At 30.8% G+C, this 25287-nt stretch overlaps 1 protein-coding gene across 2 annotated transcripts in view; it reads left to right on the top strand.

Moving 5' to 3' along the window:
- LOC139515972 (uncharacterized) overlaps window positions 1-24025 on the top strand; it is a 43440-nt gene extending 19415 nt beyond the window's left edge. For both annotated transcript variants that reach the window (XM_071305768.1, XM_071305767.1), the window contains exon 5: window positions 18807-24025. In XM_071305768.1, coding sequence (XP_071161869.1) covers window positions 18807-18926 — 120 coding nt within the window. In that variant the 3' untranslated portion in view covers window positions 18927-24025. The remainder of the gene's footprint in view (window positions 1-18806) is intronic.
- The last annotated feature ends 1262 nt before the right edge of the window (window positions 24026-25287 follow it).

The following is a 25287-nucleotide window of genomic DNA, read 5'->3' as shown; positions in this document are numbered from 1 at the left end:
ACAAAATCTCAGAGTATTATGTACAAAATGGTACAATTTATATGTAACAGAATGTATTACACGCATGACAAAAGTTGTGTTGAAATGATCGCAACTTTTTTAAAACATAAAATTCATGTCTATATCATATGAATTCCACATGAAAATATTCATGTTTTGTAAAAAAAAAAAAATGCTTTTTTATATGATCATCAAAGTAAGAAAAATCTATATTCAGTTCACAATGATGTAAACATCAGTACTTTAAACCTTTGAAATACAATTTATAACTGAAAAAAAACTACCATGAAAAACAGACAATTGTTTGTGTCACTTCTCTTTATATTGATGTATGATTGAAGATACTATATATATATCATGTATATTACGCTATTGTTTTTGACTTTGGACATGAAAATTGAATTGATAGGTTGTTGAAAAAAAAGAAAATATATTGGTATGGTATATAAATGGGATTTTTAAATATTAAGTTATTCTAGTAGATCTATCTTTGATCAGTTAGTCGGAGAATGTTGAACACTTGTATGGTAATATGGGCAGGTTCGTTTGTTTTTTAAATGTCTTGTTTGTATGATTTATACGATAATTAAGTTTTATGGATGGTTTCGTCGGAGTGTAGAAGAACTTGGTCATTGAACTTATTCACCTACCGTGGAAGTCAACGTCGAAGTCAACAAATACTTATATCTAACGGTACTTTAAAATAACAATATACCGGTACTTTAAAATAACAATATACCGTGGAATATTATATATAAATCAATTGGGGAAAGGAAACAAACATACTTTTGGTATAATATCGGGAAATGGTGTGAAAGGAAATGAACTAAGTGTCTCTTCCATTTAGTACTTTTTTTTCCAAAATTTGTCAAATAAGCAAAAAATAATATAAAAAATAAGAATTCTTCAAAAAAAGTTCAAAGCAATGAAAATTAGACCAATTTGACATGACATTGTTTGTACAATCAATAAAATGCCTCAATTAGGTTTGAATTTAATCGACAAATTCTTTAAAGTAGTCGAGGAAAAAATATAAAGAAAGGTAGTGTATTTTTAAAAAGAATGTTTGCTATCTGGCAATGAAATTATGACATCATTAAAGTAGAAAAGAGGGTCATTATTAAAAAAAAAAAATCAATATGAAATTTATGTTTACTGGAAGAAGGAGCTTGCAGTGAAATATCTTTGCATTGACAATTCTGTGAGTGTCTTTAAAGAACAAAAAATAAATAGCAGTTGCCTTAGAATGTTAGAGGTCTATTTAAGTTATCCCAATATTTATTGGCAGGAGATTTTGAATACATTTATTATGAGGAAGAAAGTATAAAATTGAATATTAACATCAGTAATTGGATCTCATTATTCACTAGAAAAATCCATTGGGATTTTCATTATGAGAAAATACTGTATAAACATACACATACAAGATGTCACAAATGAAAAAAAAACGTAGACAAATAAAAATGGTCAATATGTAATACTTAATGTTTTGAAACATGCTTTGAATTTTAATTGAATGACATATGTTGGTGACATGCCAGAGGGTAAAAATAACTGGGAACTTCTATAGAGTTAAGCAAGTGTAAGAATTAATCTTTGATGCTAGTTCAACAAACATAAAAAGAGGATTTTTTTTTTATTAATACGATTTTTAACTTACAAATATTTTATTAAAAAATTGTTCATACATGTAAACAGATTAGTGTTATATTGATTAATTAGAGTAAAGCGTGGGTAAAATTTCATTTTTGATGCCAGTTCAACAAATATAAATAGGAAAAATGGTTTATTAATATGATTATTTACTTACAAATATTTTATTAAAGAATTGTTCGTACATGTAAATTAGAGTATTGTTGTTGAAGCAGGCAAGTACAAATTGCTCACAAGTTTCAATACTAAGTTTATGGTAAATCAAGCTGACATTCACTACAGCTTGGGTCAATTTGTATCTTCCACCTGCCCACTTTGGATGGTGAACTTCTGTTCAATCAAATTTTTACTAAGATTTTGTATTTAAGTCAAATTTCAACCTTCAAATATTGAAAGGTGTGTTACTGTATAAATGCGACAAAACCATAAGATCCAGAAAGGTCTTTAAAACATAAAGATGATTGGAGTTTTTTTTTTGTATTCTATAAACCCCATCCAGACCCTCATGATAGTATCACCCAACAATTACCAGCCTTCACTGTGAAAATTCACTACCAAGAGTGAGTCAGTGAGTGACCTTTTAAGAAACCACCTTGTGTGGAATTTATTCCCGGGCCACATTTAAAGAATGTCTGTTTCCCCTCCCCCGGGTCTACCCTTTGTAAACAGACCAGGAAGGCAGGTTCTTTATTTTTTTTTTTTTTTAACTGGATGTGATTGTCATAGCATGGTCACATGAATGGTTTGACTTGTCAAGTCCAGGCCACTTATCAGTTGTTTGTGCTCAATTTGAGTGTACTTTCCAAAAATAGAAACAAATTATTTTCAGGAAAAAAATAATTTAGATTTTTTTGTGGAAAATAATTTTTTGACCCGGGGGCGTATTTTTGACCCGGGTGGGGGGAGGGGAAACAAACATATTTTTAATTTTGGCCCCATAAAGACCATGTTCAGGTGTTAATTTTCTTGTGCATTGGTATTTAGTCTTCATGGCAGTTCATTTTATTAGTAAGAGAAACATAGCAGTCTTTCAAGAAAAAAAATCATGATCTCTGGTTAAAAGTTGTTTTGCCAATGATAAAAAAAAAAAGGTATGTACACCTCAATTCAAAACATTTATCATGTAAAATTGCAAATAAAAATTTTCACTCAACTTTTTTAAATGCATTAGACCCCCTCTCTCCTACAGACATCAAATTGGTGCCATGAAGAAATAGAGAGTAGGGTGAGACAAAAGACTTGTAGGCATGTACTGTAAGATGTATTTAAAGACTCCTTAAAATTTGTTTTCATATATAAAACCCTTGGAACGTTATTAAAATTGCGACATGAAATTTTAATTTAAATTGTTTACCGACACAGCAGTATAAGATTGTGTGGGTTTACCCTTGTCAGTCAAGTATTTTGAGAGAAGATTAATATCGTAAAAATAAACGGACTTTTATCACACAAATAGTGTTAAGAGTTTTTGTTTTACATATATTGATAGCATGTATGTTCGTTACTCAGCGATATAAAATAGTTCAGAATTAACCTTTGTCCCTCTTAAAGAGGGCTGATAAAAGATATGGGATATATACATGTATGTCAACGACACTGTAAAAAAATTAACGCCATCTTGGGGTTGACATACATTCTTGTTGCTTTTTCTGCTCTTTCAGGTTACCAAGCTGGTTAAATGTAGCTCCGTGTTGAAGACTGTACTTTGACCTACATGTATAATGATTTACTTTTACAAATTGTGACTTGGATGGAGAATTGTCTCATTGACACTCATATCACATCTTTTTATATCGTTTAGCCAAACAACAGTTTCATTGGTTATTTTGAAGACTTCTGCTTGAAAGATAAAAAGAAAACAAAAGACCATGCATGTTCATTACATAGTCGGAGTTGTTAAGTTGTGAGTTCAAATCCATTTTGGTGTATGTGTTCGGAGCCTCCTACTGTGGAAAAAGAAAATATTGTTGCCTTTTGATAACCTGTTTTGGGACTTGCAGGCCTTTTTCTTAGCCTTTTGAAACATAATCAGAGACCAGTCTCAAAACCGGTCACTGAGTAGCAGTTGTGAAGAATTGTGGAATTTACATGTTAAATAGAATTTGAAACTTTTCAGTTTAGTCTTAACCGGTTTAAGTTTCAACATTTCTGCATAATTGTACATTAACTCAAGAATGAATAGTATAAATTTGATATATAGAAACTCCCAAAATACACCGACATGTATGCAAAAATCTTGCAAAGATTTATTTGTTTGAAACATGTACATGAGAGTGAGAGAGTAAGAGAGTGGACAGATTTACTACATGTACATGTATCCTGAGGATAGAGAGATCAAGGTACATGTAATTATAGAAATGATGAATATGTTTAAAGTATACATGTGCATACCATTATACATAGAGGAAACCCTTTCATACAAATACATGTATACTTAAGTATACTTAAGAGAGAGAGAGAGAGAGAGAGAGAGAGAGAGAGAGAGAGAGAGATTAAGATACCGGTCCATGTAGTGAATGTAGAGGAGACCCTTTCATACCAAATACATGTATATTTGGAGAGAGAGATTAAGATACCAGTCCATGTGTGGATTATAGCTTGTCACTCAATAATAATAGATTGTTAAAGTATTAGACCATTTTACCCCACAGATTTACTCTATATTGATCATTATATTCTTTGCTTTGTTTAGTACCAGCGATCATTCTTACTTTTACTGATGGTACATGGTTATATAAATATTTTCTAATCTCCCTTAGACCTTGGGTCAATATATAAAAAAATATCAGGTGTTTGTTTACATTCAGTAAAAGATAGTTGGAAATTTTCCCATGTCACCTTGATCGGACTGATACCTTAACTGATACTGGTTTGATAATGTCTGATATGGATTCAATCAGTGAAGTGGTTTATGGAGTGCAGTTGGGATTAGAATTTTTGATAAAATTCAATAATTTGATAAAAATTTAATGTTACAGTAGTGAGATAAAAACATAATGTAGTATTTAAATAAGATGGTGACCTAATTTAATCTTATATAAGTTTTAATAAAATTCAGTATTTTCCTTTATCTATGGACACCTTTTATTGACTGTTTTCTATATTTGCAGAAAAAAGATGATAAAAAGATACACTTAATGCAAATTATCTTTAGACACATACATAAAAAAATCAGTAATATGATAAAAATATTGAATTCAGAGGTTGCCAGATAAAGATTATCAATTTATACAATTATATTATTGACAGTCATACATATACTTGTAGATATCATGTATTTCAAGTTTTTAGAAAATCGAATTCAGGAAAAACTTTTTTGTTTTAAAGTTCAATAGTTTGGTATAATTCAATATGCATTGTTGCAGTTGAAAGATGAGATGATTATTTCAATACATTTAAATCGCCTCATTACCAAATTTTTCCAATATTTTGATAAAATTCAATTTTCCTAATGATTATTTAAGACTGTAAAAATCGTCTTAATTGATAAAAGTATCCGGTTTGTTTGAAAAGTTTACACAATTTGAATTATTATGTGCTGTGTAAAATAGAAACAGCATGATTTGTATAGATTTATGAAATTTATGACAGTTGAATCAGTTAAGTTTATTGTGACAGATTTTGTTCCTTCGAGTTAGGCTTGCTGTTTTTGGCCTTGGTAGTTTCAACTTGCAACAATAATTTGAGTTTGTTATTTAGTCAACTTTAAGGGAAGCCACTAATGGTAAATTAAGTCAATGATATATTGTAGGGCAGTTTTACATAACTAATGGCACATCACATTACCATTGAGATCAATGGGGCCATAATGAGTGAAACTTTTATATGTTTTACAGGTCTTAAGGTGAGGCATATGTCTGTGTCAACAATTTACTAATTTCATATATATTCTTAAACCTGATGGACAGTGATTGCACTTGTATGCAGTGTTTGCTAATAATGGTAAAGGGATTCCAAATTGAGTAGAAGGGGAGGGATTTTGTTTGATAATAAATTGATGTTTGATATCAAGGTCATAGGTTAAATCATCTGATTTGGTGCTTATAGCTTTTGTGGTGCACCATATGTTTCTATTCTTGAAAATAATGCATATTTAAACAGGCTTTTATTTGAACTTGGAATTATTTTTAATTATGGATTTTGCTTAATTTCTTGTGTTTAATTTTTTTAATAAATTCCATGTTTATTTGATATTATGATCTTTTGAGCGGTTAATAACACTTTCCATACAATGTATTTTGATTAGATAGTGCTGTGCGTGGCACAGTACATTCTATTGAAAATATACCATTGTCTTTGTAATAGAAAGTGTTGTGCACATCACAGAATATTTCAGTACAGAATATAAGCATGGAATTTATTAAAAATTTCAATAACAAAAAATCAAGCAAATTCCATAATTAAAAATAATTCCAAGTTCAAATAATAGCCTGTTATATGTGTAATTTACAAAATCCTTTTTTTAGACCTTTATTTGATTTGATTGATATAATTTAACTATTGGTATAATTTAAGAGGATCATTTATATTGTCATTGCGAAATATCTAATTTGAGAAAAAAGAAATTGTGAAATATAAAATTAAAGAAACTAGAAAAAAATTAAGGGGACAATAAATAGGATGATATATACATTTAGTAATTATACTACATATCAAGTTTATTTGTACTGTATGATATATAATTAAATAGGAGGAGAGAATTAGTTCTATTTCAGACATTAATCTATGATTATTTTCTAGTAAAACATGTTCTGTACCTTACCAATAGTGTTACATTGACAATGATATCAATGGCCGTAATTAGATTTTCTTTTCTAGATTTGTCTGAATTGTACTGTTATTATCATTTGTCACGGTAGTGTCTTACTCTTTTACTCCCCAGGGGATAGATAATTTTATACAGAAATAATTTTTAATCTTCTCCTGTAAAAGTAACAATAGCGGACAGAAACTGTTATCAACGGAAATTAATGACAGCTTGGTTCAAGCAGCCTTTAGGCTGGTAAGGACCTATGAATAATGAAACTGCTGATTTCGGCTTTGTAAAACTGCATAGTAATCATCAGTCATTAATTTCATATAAAGTATTCAGTGTATAGGGGCCTACTTTAATTAGAATGTAAATTGCAGTTTGCCGAGTATCTGCAGCTGTCCCTAGGTTCAATAGTCTTCCGTTTCGTTACTATTGTTATTAATTGTATAATGTACGACAGTCCCAGAGGATCGCTTTTGTCACTAATTGTGTAACCTATTATCGGGTCTCGGCAGTCGGCACTTTTGTTACCACTGTCACTTTAGTTATGTATGACAACACTTTAATGTATTTATCACCCTATAGTACTATTACAAATCTATTCTTAAAAAAATGCAATAAAAATCAGAATATTAAATGAAGCACTTGAAAACTTTTAACTTAAATATCTCCTTTATATAAATAGTCCTGCTTTCAAAATAGTACTATCGTAGCGTGAAATCAAATACCAAATACGTTATATAAATAACGTTTCACATTGCCTTCGGCCTTTTATCTAGACTTTAAACTATTATTATGTTATTTCCATATTCACTAGATAAATTAAAAAACAACTTGTCGGTGAACTTTTAGAAATATTTCGTAAACAAGAGAGATATGTATAGAAGTATGGGCTAAATAAGAGAACTACGTTTTATATCAAACTTAGTAGATAAATTAAAAATCAGTGAACTTTAGAAATATTTCCTAAACAAGAGAGATATGTATAGAAGTATGGGTTAAATAAGAGAACTACGTTTTATATCGGTTTACAAATATTTAGATAAGTTTACTATAGCATTGTTACACTATTTGATAGAAAGCCAAGTTTAGTAGAATAAATGCCAAGGCTATAAGAAAGGCTGATTCAACAATTACAAAAATATTATTTTATCTATCTCTGAATGTTAAGGTTAGATAATTCCATTTCAAAACTATTATTTATAGTTTTGTTGTTTACATGTGCAACAGGTATTTGTTTGGAATTCTTGAAATCTTCATTTCATTCGCTTCCTGCATGAGAATTGTGCAGCTATCATGTTTTGAATTTTCGGCCAAATGAAAAACAAGTCAAATGGTGCGAAAATGTGCTCTTTTGCCTGCGAACCAAACATATACTATTAAAATGTGGTGGAATATTAGTTTCTATTCAATTATACACTTTAACCATCAAAATAGTATTTTTTTCATTGCCAATTAACATGATTAATGAAACAAGAATTTGTTTAGAATAGATGAGCTCAACTATGTAAATTGCTCGCTTCACGGAAAGTACAGTTAGGCTTATTTATAAAGCAAGCTAGCTGAGCATGTAGCACAAAATGTTTCCTTTTTTCACAAACTAAATGTTATTGCATTTGAGATTTTTTTTGATAACACATTCCCCAATGCAAAGGATAAATACAGTTGTTTTCTTTGTTTTTTCTGATAAACTGAACAAACTAATATTGATATTGTATAGCCTTTGTAAAGTAGTTTTAATTGTATTTTCCTTGTCAGTCATGCAAGCATATGAAACAAATGGTCTTTTTTAATCAAGACATCTTGTTCCAAGGGTAATATCCATAAGGTTGCCATTATCAATATAAAAAACCCAATGGTGTAGAATTTAATCTACGTTCGTGCAAGTCCTTGCCAGTTGTATTAGCTCTAAATCTCTTTTTTTCTAAATGAAGCAGGCCAGCCGAACAAAATAAAGTTCTTTTTCAATAAGGAAGATCTATTGGAATAGTTAATATTCTTTGTCATTTAACCAGTAAAGGGAAAAAACCAATGATGTATATTCTGATCTGTTTCTGACCGGTAATACTAATTATGTTTTGCTTGGTCAATGAAGTCATTTATAAGACAGTGAAAAAAAATCGTTGCTTTTAGCCATTTGTACTCATAGTGTTAGATTAAAACTGGGGTTATAGATTCTTATAGTTTTTTTGCCAGTGACAGTTTTAGGCAGTTTATAATATATGCATTATCAGAGATAGTCATCAATGAAGGGGGCAACCTGAGTAAACAATATTGCTATAAAAATGATCAGGTGATGGTTAAGACTGTCTTTAGTTGTGAAAAGGGTAGACAAAACGTAATTTAAGATCGAAATGAGATTTGCATTTATACCTTGTACTTTATATTTGAATGTATGTCCCCTCCTCAACTTTATGAATGTATATTCAATCTTCAATCACCTGATTTATTTTTGTTTTGAAAATTCATATCTCCTCTAAGCCATTTTTGGGCTTTCAAAAAGTGTTTTATCATCAACTATAGATCTAGTAGCAAATATTTCATGCCTATGTTTAAGGATGATTTGGCAAAGTACTGTAAAAGTTGTTTTTACCCTTAGTATCATAATGATCACTTACAGGTAGAGCCAGAAACTCTCAATGATAATGATGGTATATATGATAGTTCCATCCTCTGAAACAGATTGACCCGATTGTATATTTACACTAGGGATAGCTATTCATATAATTTGATGTTGTACACAGATATTTGTTTGTTTTCTATAAACAATCAACAGATCTTTTTCATTGACCACCCAGAATAAAATTATCTGGCTTTCAACTGGTATATTATCGTAGTACTGACCATAGAGATAACTGACCACAGAGATAAACCCTGGTATTTTGGATAAATGAATGCTTTAGTTTTGTCAGTCATGAATCAATAGTCTTGTATGTATAGATATAGATGGTCAGAAAGATTTTGGCAGAAAATTGAAATATTGATGAACTGGCTAATATTATTGACATGAGATTAGGTTTTGATAAATTAAACTTTGCAGCTTTATATTCATCAAAGGCATTATATTGCCATTGACCACAAGTGTAAAATTAGTTAATGACTTTGGTCAATAGTTATGGCCAACATCAAAGTAATAAAGGTTTTTTATGCCCCACCTAGAATAGTAGAGGGGCATTATGTTTTCTGGTCTGTGCGTCCGTTCGTCCGTCCGTTCGTCCGTCTGTCCTGCTTCAGGTTAAAGTTTTTGGTCAAGGTAGTTTTTGATGAAGTTGAAGTCCAATCGACTTCAAACTTAGTACACATGTTCTCTATGATATGATCTTTCTAATTTTAATGCCAAATTAGAGTTTTTACCCCAATTTCACTGTCCACTGAACATGGAAAATGATAGTGCGAGTGGGGCATTCGTGTACTGAGGACACATTCTTGTTTTTTAATGTTTGACCACAAGTGTAAAATTAGTATATGGCCTGTGAGGCTCAAGTTTTGTTTAAAAGTTATATCGAAAACATTATTTTTTTTTACTTTCAAAAATTATCTTAATTCAGTAACCTCTCTGACAAAATTGTTTTATATCATAATCCATTCCCTTTTAAACTTATAAAGTGGATTTAAATTAATTTTTTACTTGTTCATTTCTATCCACTGTTTTCAACTCCCTTTAAAAGACTCTGAATTGTCTTTACTACTGGACACTGGATTTGCAGGTATCAGTAAAATAATCATGTTATATAACTTAATCCTACAAAAGATGTAGAAATAATGCTGTAATCCTCCCTTCTAAAATTGATAGGCAGTTCCATTATTTCCAGTAACAAAATATAGCTAGCTTAGATTAGATGGTCAAGGATATTTAGTCTGAGGGTCAGTTCATAGTATTAATGGACAAGATAAATAAAGACTGCTTATCCTGCAAGAAATGATTCAGATGGTCTAGTCAGTTTTGTAAATTGGTTGTCCGACTATCAGGGCTACAAGTCATCCCTTTGGCAGATATAAGCTTTCTTGATAGATTCGCAAGTTATTATCAAACTTATTTTTAGGACTAAGGTAGCGTAGCTTAGTTGTTAATATCATGGTTTATGAAATTAAATAGATGAATGTTAAAATATGGTACATCAAGCAATCTTTCAACTATATATTAAAGGATTAAAACATGTTGATTTAATATAATATGATCCATGCTTAATATTAAACATATATCAACATGGGGAGTCAGATTTTCTGGATGCTTGCACAATAAGTAACTATTGAAGGTGGTATGTGGTACTTTTAAATTAGTTTTCTACAATACAATGTACATGATTTTACCATGTAGATTTAGAAAGTTTTATTGAGGGTATTCAAAGAATATTTAGAAAAGCCCCTTCTACAAACTGGACAAGAACATCTCCTCACATAAGATGCCATTTTTGTATAGTGATTGTTACATATAAGGGTGTAGGGTGAAGCTATAGGGTGTGTGAATTTAGAAAGCAACATGAAAATGAATTTTGCGTAATTTCAAAATGGATGGAAAAAACTATTTAATGTTGGCCCAAATAGTATATGCATTCCAATATGTTTATATTTTTTTAAAGAATGATATATATATTATAACCGATTTTTAGTCTAAAAACATGTGAGATTATATATCAAACTTCTTTTTAAATAAGTCCAAATGTTTTATCAACCCTCCACAGAGATTTAAATATTTTGATCCTGCACATATTGTGATGGTGCAATCATTATTTGAAATTTACAATCAAATATCAAATTGAAATGCTAAAGTGCATCAAATTGAAATTATAACATGCATCAAATTGACTTTATAACATGCATCAAATTGAAAAGATAATGTGCATCAAATTGAAAAGATAACATGCATCAAATTGAAGGGATTACTAGACATGTGTAAGTACTGTAACATGCACAAGGCTTAAAATCTTGACATATTATTTCATGATTGAAATTAATTTATATACTTAATTGGTTAATTGGCTTTTAATCATACCAATTATAGCTGTTGATCAAAATAGATGTGGCGAACGTACATGTATATATATCCAAGGCTTCAGACAGTGAACTTTTACATGGAAAAATGAAGAAAAAAAACCACTTGTGGTCTTCTTGCAATCTAGAGATATTAAATCAAAACAGATGTGGTTTACATATTCATCAAGACAGTGACCCATCAACATGCAAAAATAGAATGCCTTTAGCGACATGTGGTTTTCATGAAACTAAATAAAAGACTTATGTTTGTACAATGTGTATAAATCTAAATCATCCGGGATCGATACAAGTTGACTGAATGAAATAGAACTGATCTGCAATTTATACCATAGTCTCAAAGAATTTAATGGGTCTTGATGACCACTGGTATAAGTGGGTCACCAACTAGCCTGAGGTTGTTAGTTGAAATCCAGCATGTTGCTTATATGCATCGACTCTTAACTTAGATTGCTTGTTTTCCTGCCAAAGTTTTCTCGGGGCTCACCAGCTTCCTTTATTAAAAAAAAGTGGCATAGGCATCATTGCTAAATGTGCTGCAAGTGGCATTAAAGACCAACAATGAATCAATCAAAGAATTAAGGATGATTGCTTGTCATGTTTTGGAATTTTTGTCAGATTTTCGAAATCCTCTGGTTTTATCCATTTGAATGCCTTAAAAAAATTTGCCCATGAACCCCCATTTTTCTTTTTATATATCTTTTACATGTATAATTATAAGCCATTTGTAAAAGCCTTATAAAATCTTATTTATTTTTAAATAGTTTTTGAGAACTTTAACTGGTCAATGATAAAGCTGTGAAAAGTCAAGAGAGAACATTTTCCCGTCAAAATTCCAATGGCTAATATCTCAAAAAATAAAACACATTGACCCCTATATTTTTGGTTTTTTTTTTTATTCCTCAATTAATCCCCTATCAATATATACTAGTTTTATGGAAAGTTATTTATTTTGAAACTGAGCAGCAAACATCCTTAAAGCATGTGCAGAATACACCCTCAACATAGCAAAGTTAATGTAGATGGGGAATTCATTATTGATTGTAATTAAAACTGCTATTACCGGTACATACATGTACTATAGTCTATACATACTGTTCATTGTCTGGGAATTCGTTATCAAGGACCAGATTACTAACTACCCAACAAAAGTGTGATTTATTCTTACTTTTGTACATTAATGTACTAGCTTCATTTAGATATCGACAGGCCAAACAGTTTTCATATACAACTGAACATCTTACTTGTTAATGATTTTTCTGTTATTAACAATGTTATAGCGCAACAATATGAGGTTAATGCCATAGCCAGTGACCACAAAGAATTGACCAGATAGAAACAATTATTGGACAAACAGCAAGAAAATAATTTAGATTTGTCATTGCTGCCAAACCACATACAAGTTTATAATGTTTCAATTACTATTTTCTTGATAGTACTGGCATACGAGAAAAGGGCGAGGAATAAATAAATAGGAATTATTGACAGGAATTGGTATATTAATAGATTTTTCAATCATTTTCAGTCCTCCATAGATGTATTTGTGGAATAACTTTCATTAGTAAAAGTTTTAAAGGCCAAATATTTAAACATTAAAAAGCATAAAAAATCATCTAAGATCAACCTAGAAATCATTAATGGATCTACAATCTTAGTAATAATACATCTTATAAATTGAAAACTCATGATAAGAATAAATCATTTAAATCAAGGTTACGTTCAATTTCTTTCATAATAACCCATTCCTAATAGCATCAGCAGCTAATGTCAAATTTATTACATGAATGATCGGTGGCGTGTAATAATAACGTGGCATAGTTGTCAGAGCTAAAAAGGTTGTCAGGACTCAGGATAAGCTTAAAAACGCCAATTTTTATCTGTCGAGTTTGTCTGCCTGTATGTTAATCTATAAACCTCCGAATTTAGCTTCATTTTAAATTAGCTTCCTGCTCATTAATAAGTAACATGTGGAGAAGTCCTCCACGTTGTGAAACTGCTGATCTTAAAACTTGCATCCTATCTGTTAAGGAGATCTGAACCAAATAATCCATTTAATCTTAAAACATGTTAAATTGACGATTTTTTAATGAAATAACATGTCAGATTTATTATAATCTTTTCTGTAACTGACTGCAAATTGAATAAATGGGTCTCTACTTGGACTTTCTGCTTCCATACCAGAATCACTGCTTTCTGCTGGGAGCATGCTAACAATAAGTGTAGTAGGTTATGGATTTGATCTTCAAAAGGAAATAAAATTCAGAATGGAAATGGTAAAGGTGTCAAAGAGACAACACCCAACCAAAGAGAAATCTAATGTACAATTTTATATACACTGGAACAATTTTTCATAGGTTTCCCCCAGATTTAATTTGTCCCTAATCATTCCTACAATGTAAAAGAAATTTTGGAAAAAAGGAGTTAAGGGGCTATTATACCTTAAGAAAAAGAATATAAAATGGTCTGAGTTGGTTTTAATCCATACTGAAAAGGTATTACAGCTTGATAAATTGTTATGTTTCGAGTACAGAACAATTGCCAATAAGGCAGGAAATGAGTAATTGAAAATATAGACATTGTAGTACTGTTATAAAATTATGAACAGCAAAAAATCGGTATCTGTGTCGGCAATCTGCCTGTATGTTAATCAAATAAATATCTAAACATTTCTCCATTAGTTTCCTGCTCATTACAATACATGTTCTGTTGTATGTGAGACGTGTTGTATGTGAGACAGACGTGTCTGAATCTCACTGAACTTGGCATGTCAGTGCATACCCACATGCAATGTCAGATAGAGGTCATCTGCTCCATCTTTGTTGCTGTACATGCTAGTTCCTGTCTGCTGTTTTACACTCCTGTTGAAAAGGTTTAAAAGTGCTTGGTCAGTGACTCAGTAGGTTGGTCCCCTCCGTAAAACATTCAGTATGCCTTCGGAATATACAAAAAGTATTGTCAAGAATTTCAATAACGGCCGGGAAACAGACTAGTGACTCAGATGCTCATGCAATTGTTTTAAATTCACTCCAAAGGCACCTTGGTATCAAACGGTGAAATAATTCAGAGGAGAAAATCAGCAGTCTGATTTTGTACCTTGGTGAATTGTGCCCAGGTTAGCACTAGTTGTTATGAATAGATTTGAACTTCATCATGCTTTTAAACAAAGTTTACAGAAAAAAAACAATTCTACCTGTTAATCTCTGCTACTTTTTAGCCTCTAATCATTTGAAAACTAGTTGCCTTTAATTTGTAATACATGTTACCAATTAGTGCAACAATGCTCTATCCCTGTACTATTCAAGGCTTTGGCAAGAAAGACATCCGTTTTGACAACAAACAAATGAAGAAATATTTAGCCTTGATAAAAAATAAGTTGTTTATATATCTATGTCACAATACATGTCTGTTACATTTGTGTATTCATAATTATCATTTATTGACAGATCTTAGTAAATCAGTTTAATACAATGTCCTTTTTCCCTTTGCTCAATATGCATGTTACAAACTTGCAATGATTTGGAATAAAGTCGTGATATTTTCCAGAACTTATGGGACTTGATGCTGATATATTTGTAGAGTGCAAACCATAACATTCACGTCCCTCTAGCTTATTTATAATTGCAATAATTGGTCTACAGTTACATGTTTATAGTACAGTACTAGTATTCTTGTGTTTGTTGGTAAATTAACTATGCAGTGTATATATAAGGGGAGGCTACTCACTGTTGGAAGTTACATGTAATATTAGGAATGTGAATTAGTACTTATTCATTAACACAGGTACATGTTAAAATAATACTATTACCAGGAGTAAAAACAGTTTTCTGATTAACTGTTACCAGTAATTTGTAATAGATTGGTAGCATGCACATTGACACTTTCAATTCGCACTTAAGTCTTTATTAACAGAGGTATATTTAGGGGGCCCCCCTGATTTTGAGAAAAAAATTTGGTTGCTTATATAAGGAATCACTGAAGCGTGACGGGAGCGGGCCCCTCTTAGGCAGTCAGTGGGCCCCACCTTATGAAAATTTCTGGATCCGCGACTGATTAAGGTTTTTGCAAGTTTCCAATTCATATTTTACCATTTTTGTTACAAGTACAATGTAGCCTGTTTCTGATAATCTACTAAAATAGACCTGACACCTATATTAAAAAAAAAAGTTTCAAGTAATTTTCAATTTTGTACAAAAATAACAATACAAATGATAGTGTGCAGGGGCGGATCCAGCCATTTTGAAAAGAGAGTGTTCCCAACCCAGGGTAAATGGGGGTCCAACTACAATAAATGTCCACATTCAAATATATTGATTGTCAAAGAAAAAAGGGGGTTCCAACCCCTGGACCCCCCTGGATCTGCCACTGGTGTGTTGCAAATATACAAATAGGGGGATAATTTTTTAAAAGTGATAAAGTGCTGTGATGCGCAAAATTACTTGCCAATGATACAATTTACATGTACATTTTTAGTTTATTATAATGCTTTGAGCAGACAAAAAATAAACTAAGTCATTAAAAAAATGACACACAATTAAAATAAGGCAAATTTGAAATATTGTAAACTGAATTTGTTTATCATATTTATTAATGTACAATCGTACTTGTAAACATCAAAGTACAAAAAATCCATCATTTAGTAAATTTTATGGATTTCTATTGTGATAAATTGGTAGTTGTGTTAACCATTGTTATGTAAAGAGATTGTACTTTTGAAAATTGAATTTGGTGCCATTAGGAAAATAATTGTTATCAATAAGAATACATACAATGGCAAATTAAGCCATTTTTCAATGTCAGATTGGTAATCACAGTTAGTGGGAAACAGCAAATGGACATGTACTTTTAGTTTGGCAATAAAACATGTCATAAACAAATGTCCTTGTATCAACTGATGTTGATGTTAAGTGCAAAAGGAAGTCTCCAGTGGAAAGGAGAGTTTAGTGTTAGTGATAATTAGTTTTATGGTAAATGATTATTTAGATTGCATCAGTGCATTTCACTTTGAAGAAGAAGTACTTAGGCAGTCAATAAGTGAAAAAAAAAATTAAAAAAGAAAGAATCAGGAAATTTTTTAGAATTTTTTTTTAAACTTTTAGTGAAAATGTTAAACTAAGTAATTAAATTTGTTGGAGCTAAGAGAGAATTGTTGAAGCATAGAAAGGGGGACTGATTTTTGCAAAATATTTTGATGTAAAAAAAAGATGCATTTCTTTATTTTGCTTGTGAATAGCAGGGGTTAGACTGGATTGCCAAATGATTCTTTTCCCTGTTTATTGACATCAGAGCTCTGACATAGAACAACCACCTGTATGAAATACTCTACAGGACAGTCCAGGTGAACTCTGTCTTTTCCTCCTGTCCACAGTGTTCTGGACAAAGTAGACAGACCTACAGTGACTCTCTTTGTTCATCCTATGGAGGATCATTTTTGCATCCTCTCTTTTTAATTTGTGGAATGAACATTAAATTTTTGTTTTATAAACATTTATAACCTTGGAAATAACATTTTAGCTTTTATATTCAATATTCTAAAAAAAACAACAATTGAAGCTTAATCTGATTGAACTTAAGTTGACTGCCCCTTGGGGAGCAGGTGGAACCACCAGCTCCACTTGAGTAATTTATTATGGGGAAGCATTTTATTTTGACACTCTGACTTCTGCGACCTTGTTCATACACTTGACCTCAAGTTAACCAACAAATTATGCTGTAATTAGATAAGATATGTATCATAGAGAGATACAACTTTTTTTTAATTAAAAAACGAAAGCTAACTGTGTTTGATGTATTGAAACTATACTACTCTTTTCTTTCACAAAACTATTTGTAAGACAAACAAAAACAAACTGAAGGATGAATCTCTAAAGACTTTTGATGATAAGCAATGCATTAGTTTTTCAATCTCTCTCCGTAAGATTGGATAATTCTTTGACAGGTGCTAGGTAAACTCCAGGTGGTTTTAGCAAACTTTCTCACGGAGATACATCTCTGTTACTATAGATAGAACGCCTGCAGAACATATTAACGGATGGCACAGAGCCGAGAGTCATTAGGTTTTATGATGTAATATTAGAGAGCTGTTAATAGTGCTCTAATAACTAACATATTTCCAAAATGATTTACTCGTAATTTACAATAATGATTTTATCTCTATTAATCTTCTCCATTATTAATCCTGGTAGAATTTCTCTGAATCATTTCATAAATCTGTCTCAGTAAATTTCTTGTTGAAATGTTGCCAGAAAAACTATTTTATGTTAAATTCTGCAAGAAGTGAACAATTTTCTGTACTCTGTGTTTTATGGTTTACTTAAAAATATCAACAATAATGAAGATTTTAATTCTTTCTTTCTTCGTTTAAAAGTATCAAGAGCTAACAGACATTCATAGAAAAGGATTCATAATATGTCAAAGAAGATATCATGACTGTTACATTGAAAAACAGCATGAGCAAACGATTCTGTTGATGTATACATATCAGTAGAGTTATTTACAAATGTCAATATAGTACTTCCATGGTAGTGGTATCAAAAATGTTTTGTTACAGCCGATTTCAATGAGTATGTAGCTAATGGTAATATCTTTGGTTAGGTTGCTTGCTAGCTAAACCATGAAGTCATTGTTATTGTTAGGTAAGCTACCCTCCTTTAAAAGTAGACCAGTCCTATTGATAACCAGTCTATCAGTCTGCAGGGGGGGATGCAGAAATTTTCGAAAGGGGGGGTGCTAACCCAGGGCAACTGGGGTGCAAAACATATGTCCCGATACAAATGCATTGATCGGCAAAAATAAAGGGGGGGTGCGCACCCCAGGAACCCCCCTGGATCCGCCACTGGTCTGTAGGACTAGGGTACTTCGAAAGAGGGTAGTATACCAGACCTAATAATGACTTCACAGTTCAACTAACAAGCAAGCTAACCAAAGATATTAAATTTACCTACACACTCATTGGAATCTGCTGTAATCATGTTGAAGTTGTTTTACTGTGGATTCCTCATTTGTTTGTGGGTTCCATTTTCATGGATTTTGTTGGTAGAGTAACAACATAAATTTAGAGTATTGAAGGTCATCATAAAAAAACAAAATGTAGATATGTATAAAAAAAAAAATCTATTAAAACCACTAAATCAAGAATAAACAATAACAGATTTTTCAAGAAAATTAGAATAAATGGACAGAACTAAATAGGAACAAATGCATGGTGACATGTAGATTAGTAGAACCCTTGTAGTTAAGATTTGTGAAGTAAGAATCTTACTATACAAATCCTTGGTTATGGATGTCAAAACACACCCACACCAAATGTTGCCACAACATTTTTGTGATCATGTAATGATGTAAATGTATCTTTAGAACGTTTATATTATTGTATGTGACATTAAAATATATTCTTTATTTTCTGTTTCAGACTGTGAATGCAAATAGCAAATCTGCCAAATCAGATCCAGGAATGTTTACATTTAAATCCATCAGTAGTAATTCTTACAGTTCCATGACACCTGTGGAAGAACCATCATGTGCATACTGAACATTATGAAGTTCAAGATTATCATATTAACAGTATAAAGTTCAAGATTATCATAATGTCTTATGATCAAGTTCAGGATTACAGACTGAAAAATGGCTTGTGATAGAGTTCAAGATCAGATATAAACTAAAAACAATTACTCCTTCAATGAACAAATGTGTTATTTATTAACTATTTATTTGTTATTTGTCTTGTGTACAGAGGAGGAAAACATTTAGTGATAGTTTTAATTTTTTCAGATCACAAGATTATCATAGCATCATTACGATTATCATATGACTAATCATGAGGAAGATTAATTCTTCTCTTTTCAAAAATTAAATTGTTTAATTTCAGAACATCAATTTTCCAGTCTTATTTGACAGATTTATAATGAATGTCAAATTCTTCAAATATGTAAATATGATCAAATTTGATTTCAATAATTGTTAAGTCTAGATCATTTCTTGTGTTTCATTGCAATTAACAGTATAGGGAATGATTTATGAAAGTTAGGACACTGATTTCAAAAATATCATTAGTGAGAAAGCATCTATAAAAATTGTTTGAGGCCCCTATATGGGAGGAAGTTTTGAAATAAAATAAACACTTTTAATTGTATCAACTAATGGCACAGGGCTGAGTCCTTTAGTTTTATAATGTATAATATTTAAGTTAACACAATCACAGATGACATTTGTTATTTAAAATTCAATTAAATTTAAGATAAAGTAAACGTTATATTAGGAATAAGTAATGTATTTTAATACTGGCAAATGTCAATCTTAGATTCTATAATCACAAATATCTGTTTTCAAGCTTTGCTAATGTCACCAAAAAAATTATTTTATAAACAAAAAAATCTATGATTGAAATTGGGCGGTATAGAAATATGATACATTTTTCAATAATTAATAAGCAACACAATCTATAATATTCAGCTCTAGTTATAGTAGTGTGTCTGTACCTGATAAAAGTTCAAAGATTATTTTTTTTAATGAGGACAGTCTATTTTCTCACATTTTATATTTTTGAAATGAAGAAAATCTATTTTTTCACATATAACATTTTTTTTTGAATTGAGAACAGTCTATCTTCCCCATGTGTTACCAAACAATGCAAAACTCATTCTTCACAAACATTTGTCACCTTATCATTGTCATTTTTATCATCAAGCAGTATGGCTGGCCAAACTGCTGCCACCAATTGTAATGTTATCATCAGATAGAAATGTATACAAATTAGCAATGGTAGCAAATTGTCTTTATGAATCATTTTGTCTCATACCAGGTTCATTAATCAAGATTCACACACATTATTTCCTTGTACATGTACAGCAAATTTAATAATCAAGTTAGATCTATATGCGTAGATTATGGTAAGAATAAGATCCACTGACTATTGACTTTTAAAAGATGGTAATTGTCAGTGGTGAGATTTGACAACATGGATTGATTTATATGCAAGTTAACAAACTGATGAATATAAGGCAATGCTGTTTTGACTCAGGTTCTTAAGTGCCATATTATTAAACAGTAAGTTTCAGGGAAAACAATTTGGACGTTTATTACAAAAAAATATTTGTTGTGACTATTTCATTAAGGTTTATGGATTGAGGATAATTTCGAAAGGCCACATCGATAAGAATTATTTTTGTATTTGTTTTTTTGTTGTTGAAAAAAAAACAATGCAAGTAAGAGAGTTTTGTCACAGGAAGCAGCTATCAAAAGTTGTTAGGCTTGCGAGAATAAAACAGATTCATAATGAGTAAAAAAAATACTGTTTTTCTTCAAACAGAATAAATTACAATTTTGTCCATAAATTATAAATGACAATTCTCATGTCAATGCAAATGCACAAAAATTAAACTTGGGTCACTTGATCATACGGACAAAAAAAAATATTTGAAAAAAATACCCTCAATAGTAAGAATAACCATATTTCTTTACTATATTTGTCTTTCCTCGGTCTCACCTCTACTCTCTGTCTTCTTGTTGTACCCTTTTACCTCTATCACTTTTTAACTCTTTCTGATCTAATAACTAATCAAATATTTTTTAAATAAAATTTGATAAAGGTCAATATCAACCATATTTCTCTTTATGATATCTACGCCATACATACTTGCAATGGTCTTAGAATTGACCACTGAATTTCCAGCACTTATATTTGTGAAACTATATGTTATGGTTACAGTTTAATGTAGTTGTAATTGACAAATAATTAACTATATAGTCTGGCTCGGCCTTAATCCCACTGATCTCTAGCTGTGCTAGAAGTTTTTCTTTATTTTTACTGTAATTTTCTACAGTCATGTTTATTATATAGCAATTTTCTGTATTCTATCTGAACTTTTTATGTACCTAAATGAACTTTGATGTATCTGTTTTATAAAGAATTTTTGTAAAATATTAGTAAAAACTGTAAATTTTTGGACTTTTATTCGGTATTGATTAATTTTACCAATTTATGCTACAAAACTGTCAAACCATGAATATTGCTGTAGTGTTTTGGCAGTTTTATCTTATATTAACTGTAAGATTTTGGACATTTTATTCCAGATTGCTGTAAATTTTGACAGTTAATATACCCCACTGATCTCAGGTTGAATTTGTGATATTTTGTAAAAGGAGAGAGAAATATTTTTATTTTCATTCAGGGTTGCTATGGAAATGCAAACATTTTTGTATGATGTTTTAATAACAGTTTTGAAAAAGAGGTATAACATTCTTAATTATGATACATGTTTTGAGAAAAAAAAAATCAACGATTTTAGGCCTCATCAATTGTTTTCATTGTTCTTAGGGATTTTCCATGCTTATATATATATCACAATTTTTCTATAAAAAGAATTTGCTCAAGAACATAGAAAGAATAGTTTGAAAAGTTTTGGTTTCTAGCATATTTGATAAAAGGTTAAGGACGTACAAACAAAGAAAATAATTGGTGAGGCCTTAATGATAGTTTGTTTACCAAACATAAATTGGTGAGGCCTGACTATGAGAATGTATTAGATAGTTTGTTTACCAAACAGTGAAACTTATAATGGCAGCCATTGGCAGGGTAAACTTTTTTGTTTATCTACAAACTAAATTTTTCTTTAAGGAAGGTTTGTTACGTTTGGACAAATTTATAAATATTTAATTGAATTGAAATACTATATAAGACGAAGACCATCAGAATTGTTTTGATAGCCCAACAGCTGGTTACAGAAGTGTTTATGATTTATTTATAAAGTGCTAAATGGAATAATAATGATAAATTTAACTACCCAAATTTAAAAAAATACTAGGGAGTAAAATTAGAATTTTGCACCAGGTATTGTGTTCAGTTGATGGTATCCAATACAATGGAATTCCAACCAATACTAAAAGACCTTTCACTTTTGGTGTGGAATCACTAGGCATTGTGATTGGTTAATTGTATCCAATACAATGGAATTCCAACCAATACTAAAAGGTCTTTCACTTTTGGTGTGGAATCACTAGGCATTGTGATTGGTTAATTGTATCCAAACAAAGGAAATTCAACCACTACCAAATTACCTTTCATTTTAATGTGCAATCCACAAAACTTTCTATGATTCTGAAACAGTAAAGGATAAAATAGAAAGCGCAACTGCTTTATATTTTGAAGCTTTCAAATATTATGTTAAAATCACATCAAGTTTTCTACACCTTACTAAGAAGTGATATCCATCTTCATTGCTCTTGTTATCTTAATTCTAAAACTAAACCTGGAATGATGATAGGCTTTGATCAAGGTAGGTGCTTTGTATATAAGGTATACTGTTTCTTATTTGAACACATTGTAAAAAAAAACTGTGATAGACTCGTGCTGTCTGGTGTATCTTTCTGTCTATAACGATCTCAAATTATTAATTATATTAATTAAAGATTATAAAAGATGTTTAAAGTATTTAATCGACTAAATGTTGAAGTTCAATTTGACTAGAAGATGCTGATCACCTAGTGATCTGATAGCATATTTTATGGCTACATTTTTATAGGTTAATGATTTTGTAAGATATAAAAAAAATTATAATGTTATAATATATTTTTCAGCACATGATTTTATGGAAGATAATAAGTTAAAAGTTATACATGCTCTGATATATAAATTACATCAGATAAAAAAGGCAGATTAGATTTTTTAGTTTCAACATGTACCAAGTCTAAAAAATACTTCTTTATTCTATTTAATAACAACCTTGAAATCTTATTAAAATGCAATCAAAGTTCATTTGACACTATGCTTCCCCAATAACCTTCTACGCATAGGAAAGTGAGGCTATAGTTTGTCCTTTGTCAGACTCTTCTTTTTGCAAACAAATATTAATATACAGATTGATTACTTCAAGGCTACATATAGGGTCATTTTCATTTTGAACTTATTCAGTATGAGATTGTACACTAACAATTTTATAATCTTCAAAAGAACCAATTGATTAACTCAAGCTTCAGGATTCAAGTGAAATTGTCCACAATTTCAGTGATATTTGTTCAATTATAGCAATCATGATTTGGTGAGGGAGGGGTGTTCCTTTGTCTTCCTCACCAATATGATTGAACAATTGGACCTCCACCTTTTTTTCCAATGGTTTTACGGGGTTATCTTACAATTTTGGGACAAAATTTATTTTTCATAAGAAAAGGTTATTAAAGTAATTTTTTTTATTCATTTTCAAACATGTGCAAATACCCGTTGACATCCCCTTGTCTCATTGTACATTATATACACTGGTACCCAGTGAAATAACTACTGCTGGTTCCCAGTGAAATTTAAAATAACTGGTTTCCAGTGAAATTTAGATGATTAGTTCCCAGTGAAATTTAAAAGGACTGGTTTCTAGTGAAATTTAAAAATGACTGGTTTCCAGTGAATTTTAAAATAACTGGTTTCTAGTATAAGTATGTGTTTAAAGATGCTGGTTCCTGGAAATTTGTTGATAAGATTAACTCAGCGTTGACAGAGATGACGTGATAGTTGGACTACCTCTAGTATGTATATTTTTGTGAAGAAAGAGAGTGTGTTGCTATGGTGATTGGACTGATTGTAAAAAATGGCTGATAATGCATTATACAAATTTTTGTATTAAAATAAAAGAAATGTTGAATATATTTATTGACTTGTTGTCTGTTGAGGATTTAAATGGATAAATTTTTAAAGTACTACTTGCACATTTAGAGGACAGAAAAAAAACTATGTCTTTGTTAGAACTAAATAAGACAATTTACTAGTTTTAGACAAAACCTGTCCATCCGAAGAAATTTTATCTGCTGACATGTACATCCTTTCAACTGAGTCTCATTGGCATTCATACCACATCATCCTTTCAAGTTTAATATTGTATAAAATGTGCCACCAAAGAATCAGACTGCCTCTATGTTACAAAGTTTACATCTGTCACATGCCCATTGTCCTTGACCTCATTTTCATAGTTCAGTTACTGCTTGAAAAAAAGTTGATTCTTTTATAATGTTTATTTCTCTCTTGTTATGAGTAATCGAATAACTTTATTTGATGTGTGAGTACCTTGTAAGGTCCTCATGCACGTCAGACAGTTTTCACTTGACCTCAACCTCATTTCATGGATCATTGAACAAGGTTAAATTTTAGGGGTCAAGTCCATATCTCGGATACTATATAAGCAATAGGTCTACTATATTTGGTGTATGGAAGGATTTTAATGTGTACATCTCCAACTGGCAGGTGTCATCTGAGCTTGAACTCATTTTCATGGTTCATTCAGTGGTTAAAGTTGAGTTTTTGTGTTTTGGTCTGTTTTTCTTATACTGTATGCAATTTGTCTACTAAATTTTTTGTATCGAATCATTGTAATGTGTACATATCCAACTTGCAGGTGTCATTTGACCTTGACCTCATTTTCATGATTCAGTGGTCATAGTTAAGTTTTCTAGTTTTGGGCTTTTTTTCTATGCCATAGGTCAACTATATTTGGTGTATTGAAATATTTTATGATGTACATGTCAGTCTCGCAGGTTTCATTTGACCTTGATCCCATTTTTACGTTGCATTGCTCAGTGTTAAGATTATTTGTTTTGGTCTGCAACTATATTTGTTGAATGGATGGATTGTAAGCAGTAAATGTCAGACTGACATATGGTTCATCTGACCTTGACCTCATCATTTTGTGTATTGACTGATTTTAAGGTGTATTTTCTCGTTTTGGTTTATATGACCTTGACTTCATTTTCTTGGACCATAATAAATTTATGTGATAATTATCCACTTAGGCAGCAACCATTTGATTTTCTGGAAGGGGGGGGGGGGCTATGGTTTTTTTTGGGAAAAAAAGTTTGTTTCCAGTTTTTGGAGAAAAAAATAATTTGTTTTTGATTCTGAGAAAAAAAAATTGTTT

Source organism: Mytilus edulis, chromosome 3, assembly GCF_963676685.1.
Source record: "Mytilus edulis chromosome 3, xbMytEdul2.2, whole genome shotgun sequence".
NCBI classification, from domain to species: domain Eukaryota; kingdom Metazoa; phylum Mollusca; class Bivalvia; order Mytilida; family Mytilidae; genus Mytilus; species Mytilus edulis.
Note: the sequence above shows the minus strand (reverse complement) of the source record. Positions and strands in the feature narration are given on the sequence as shown.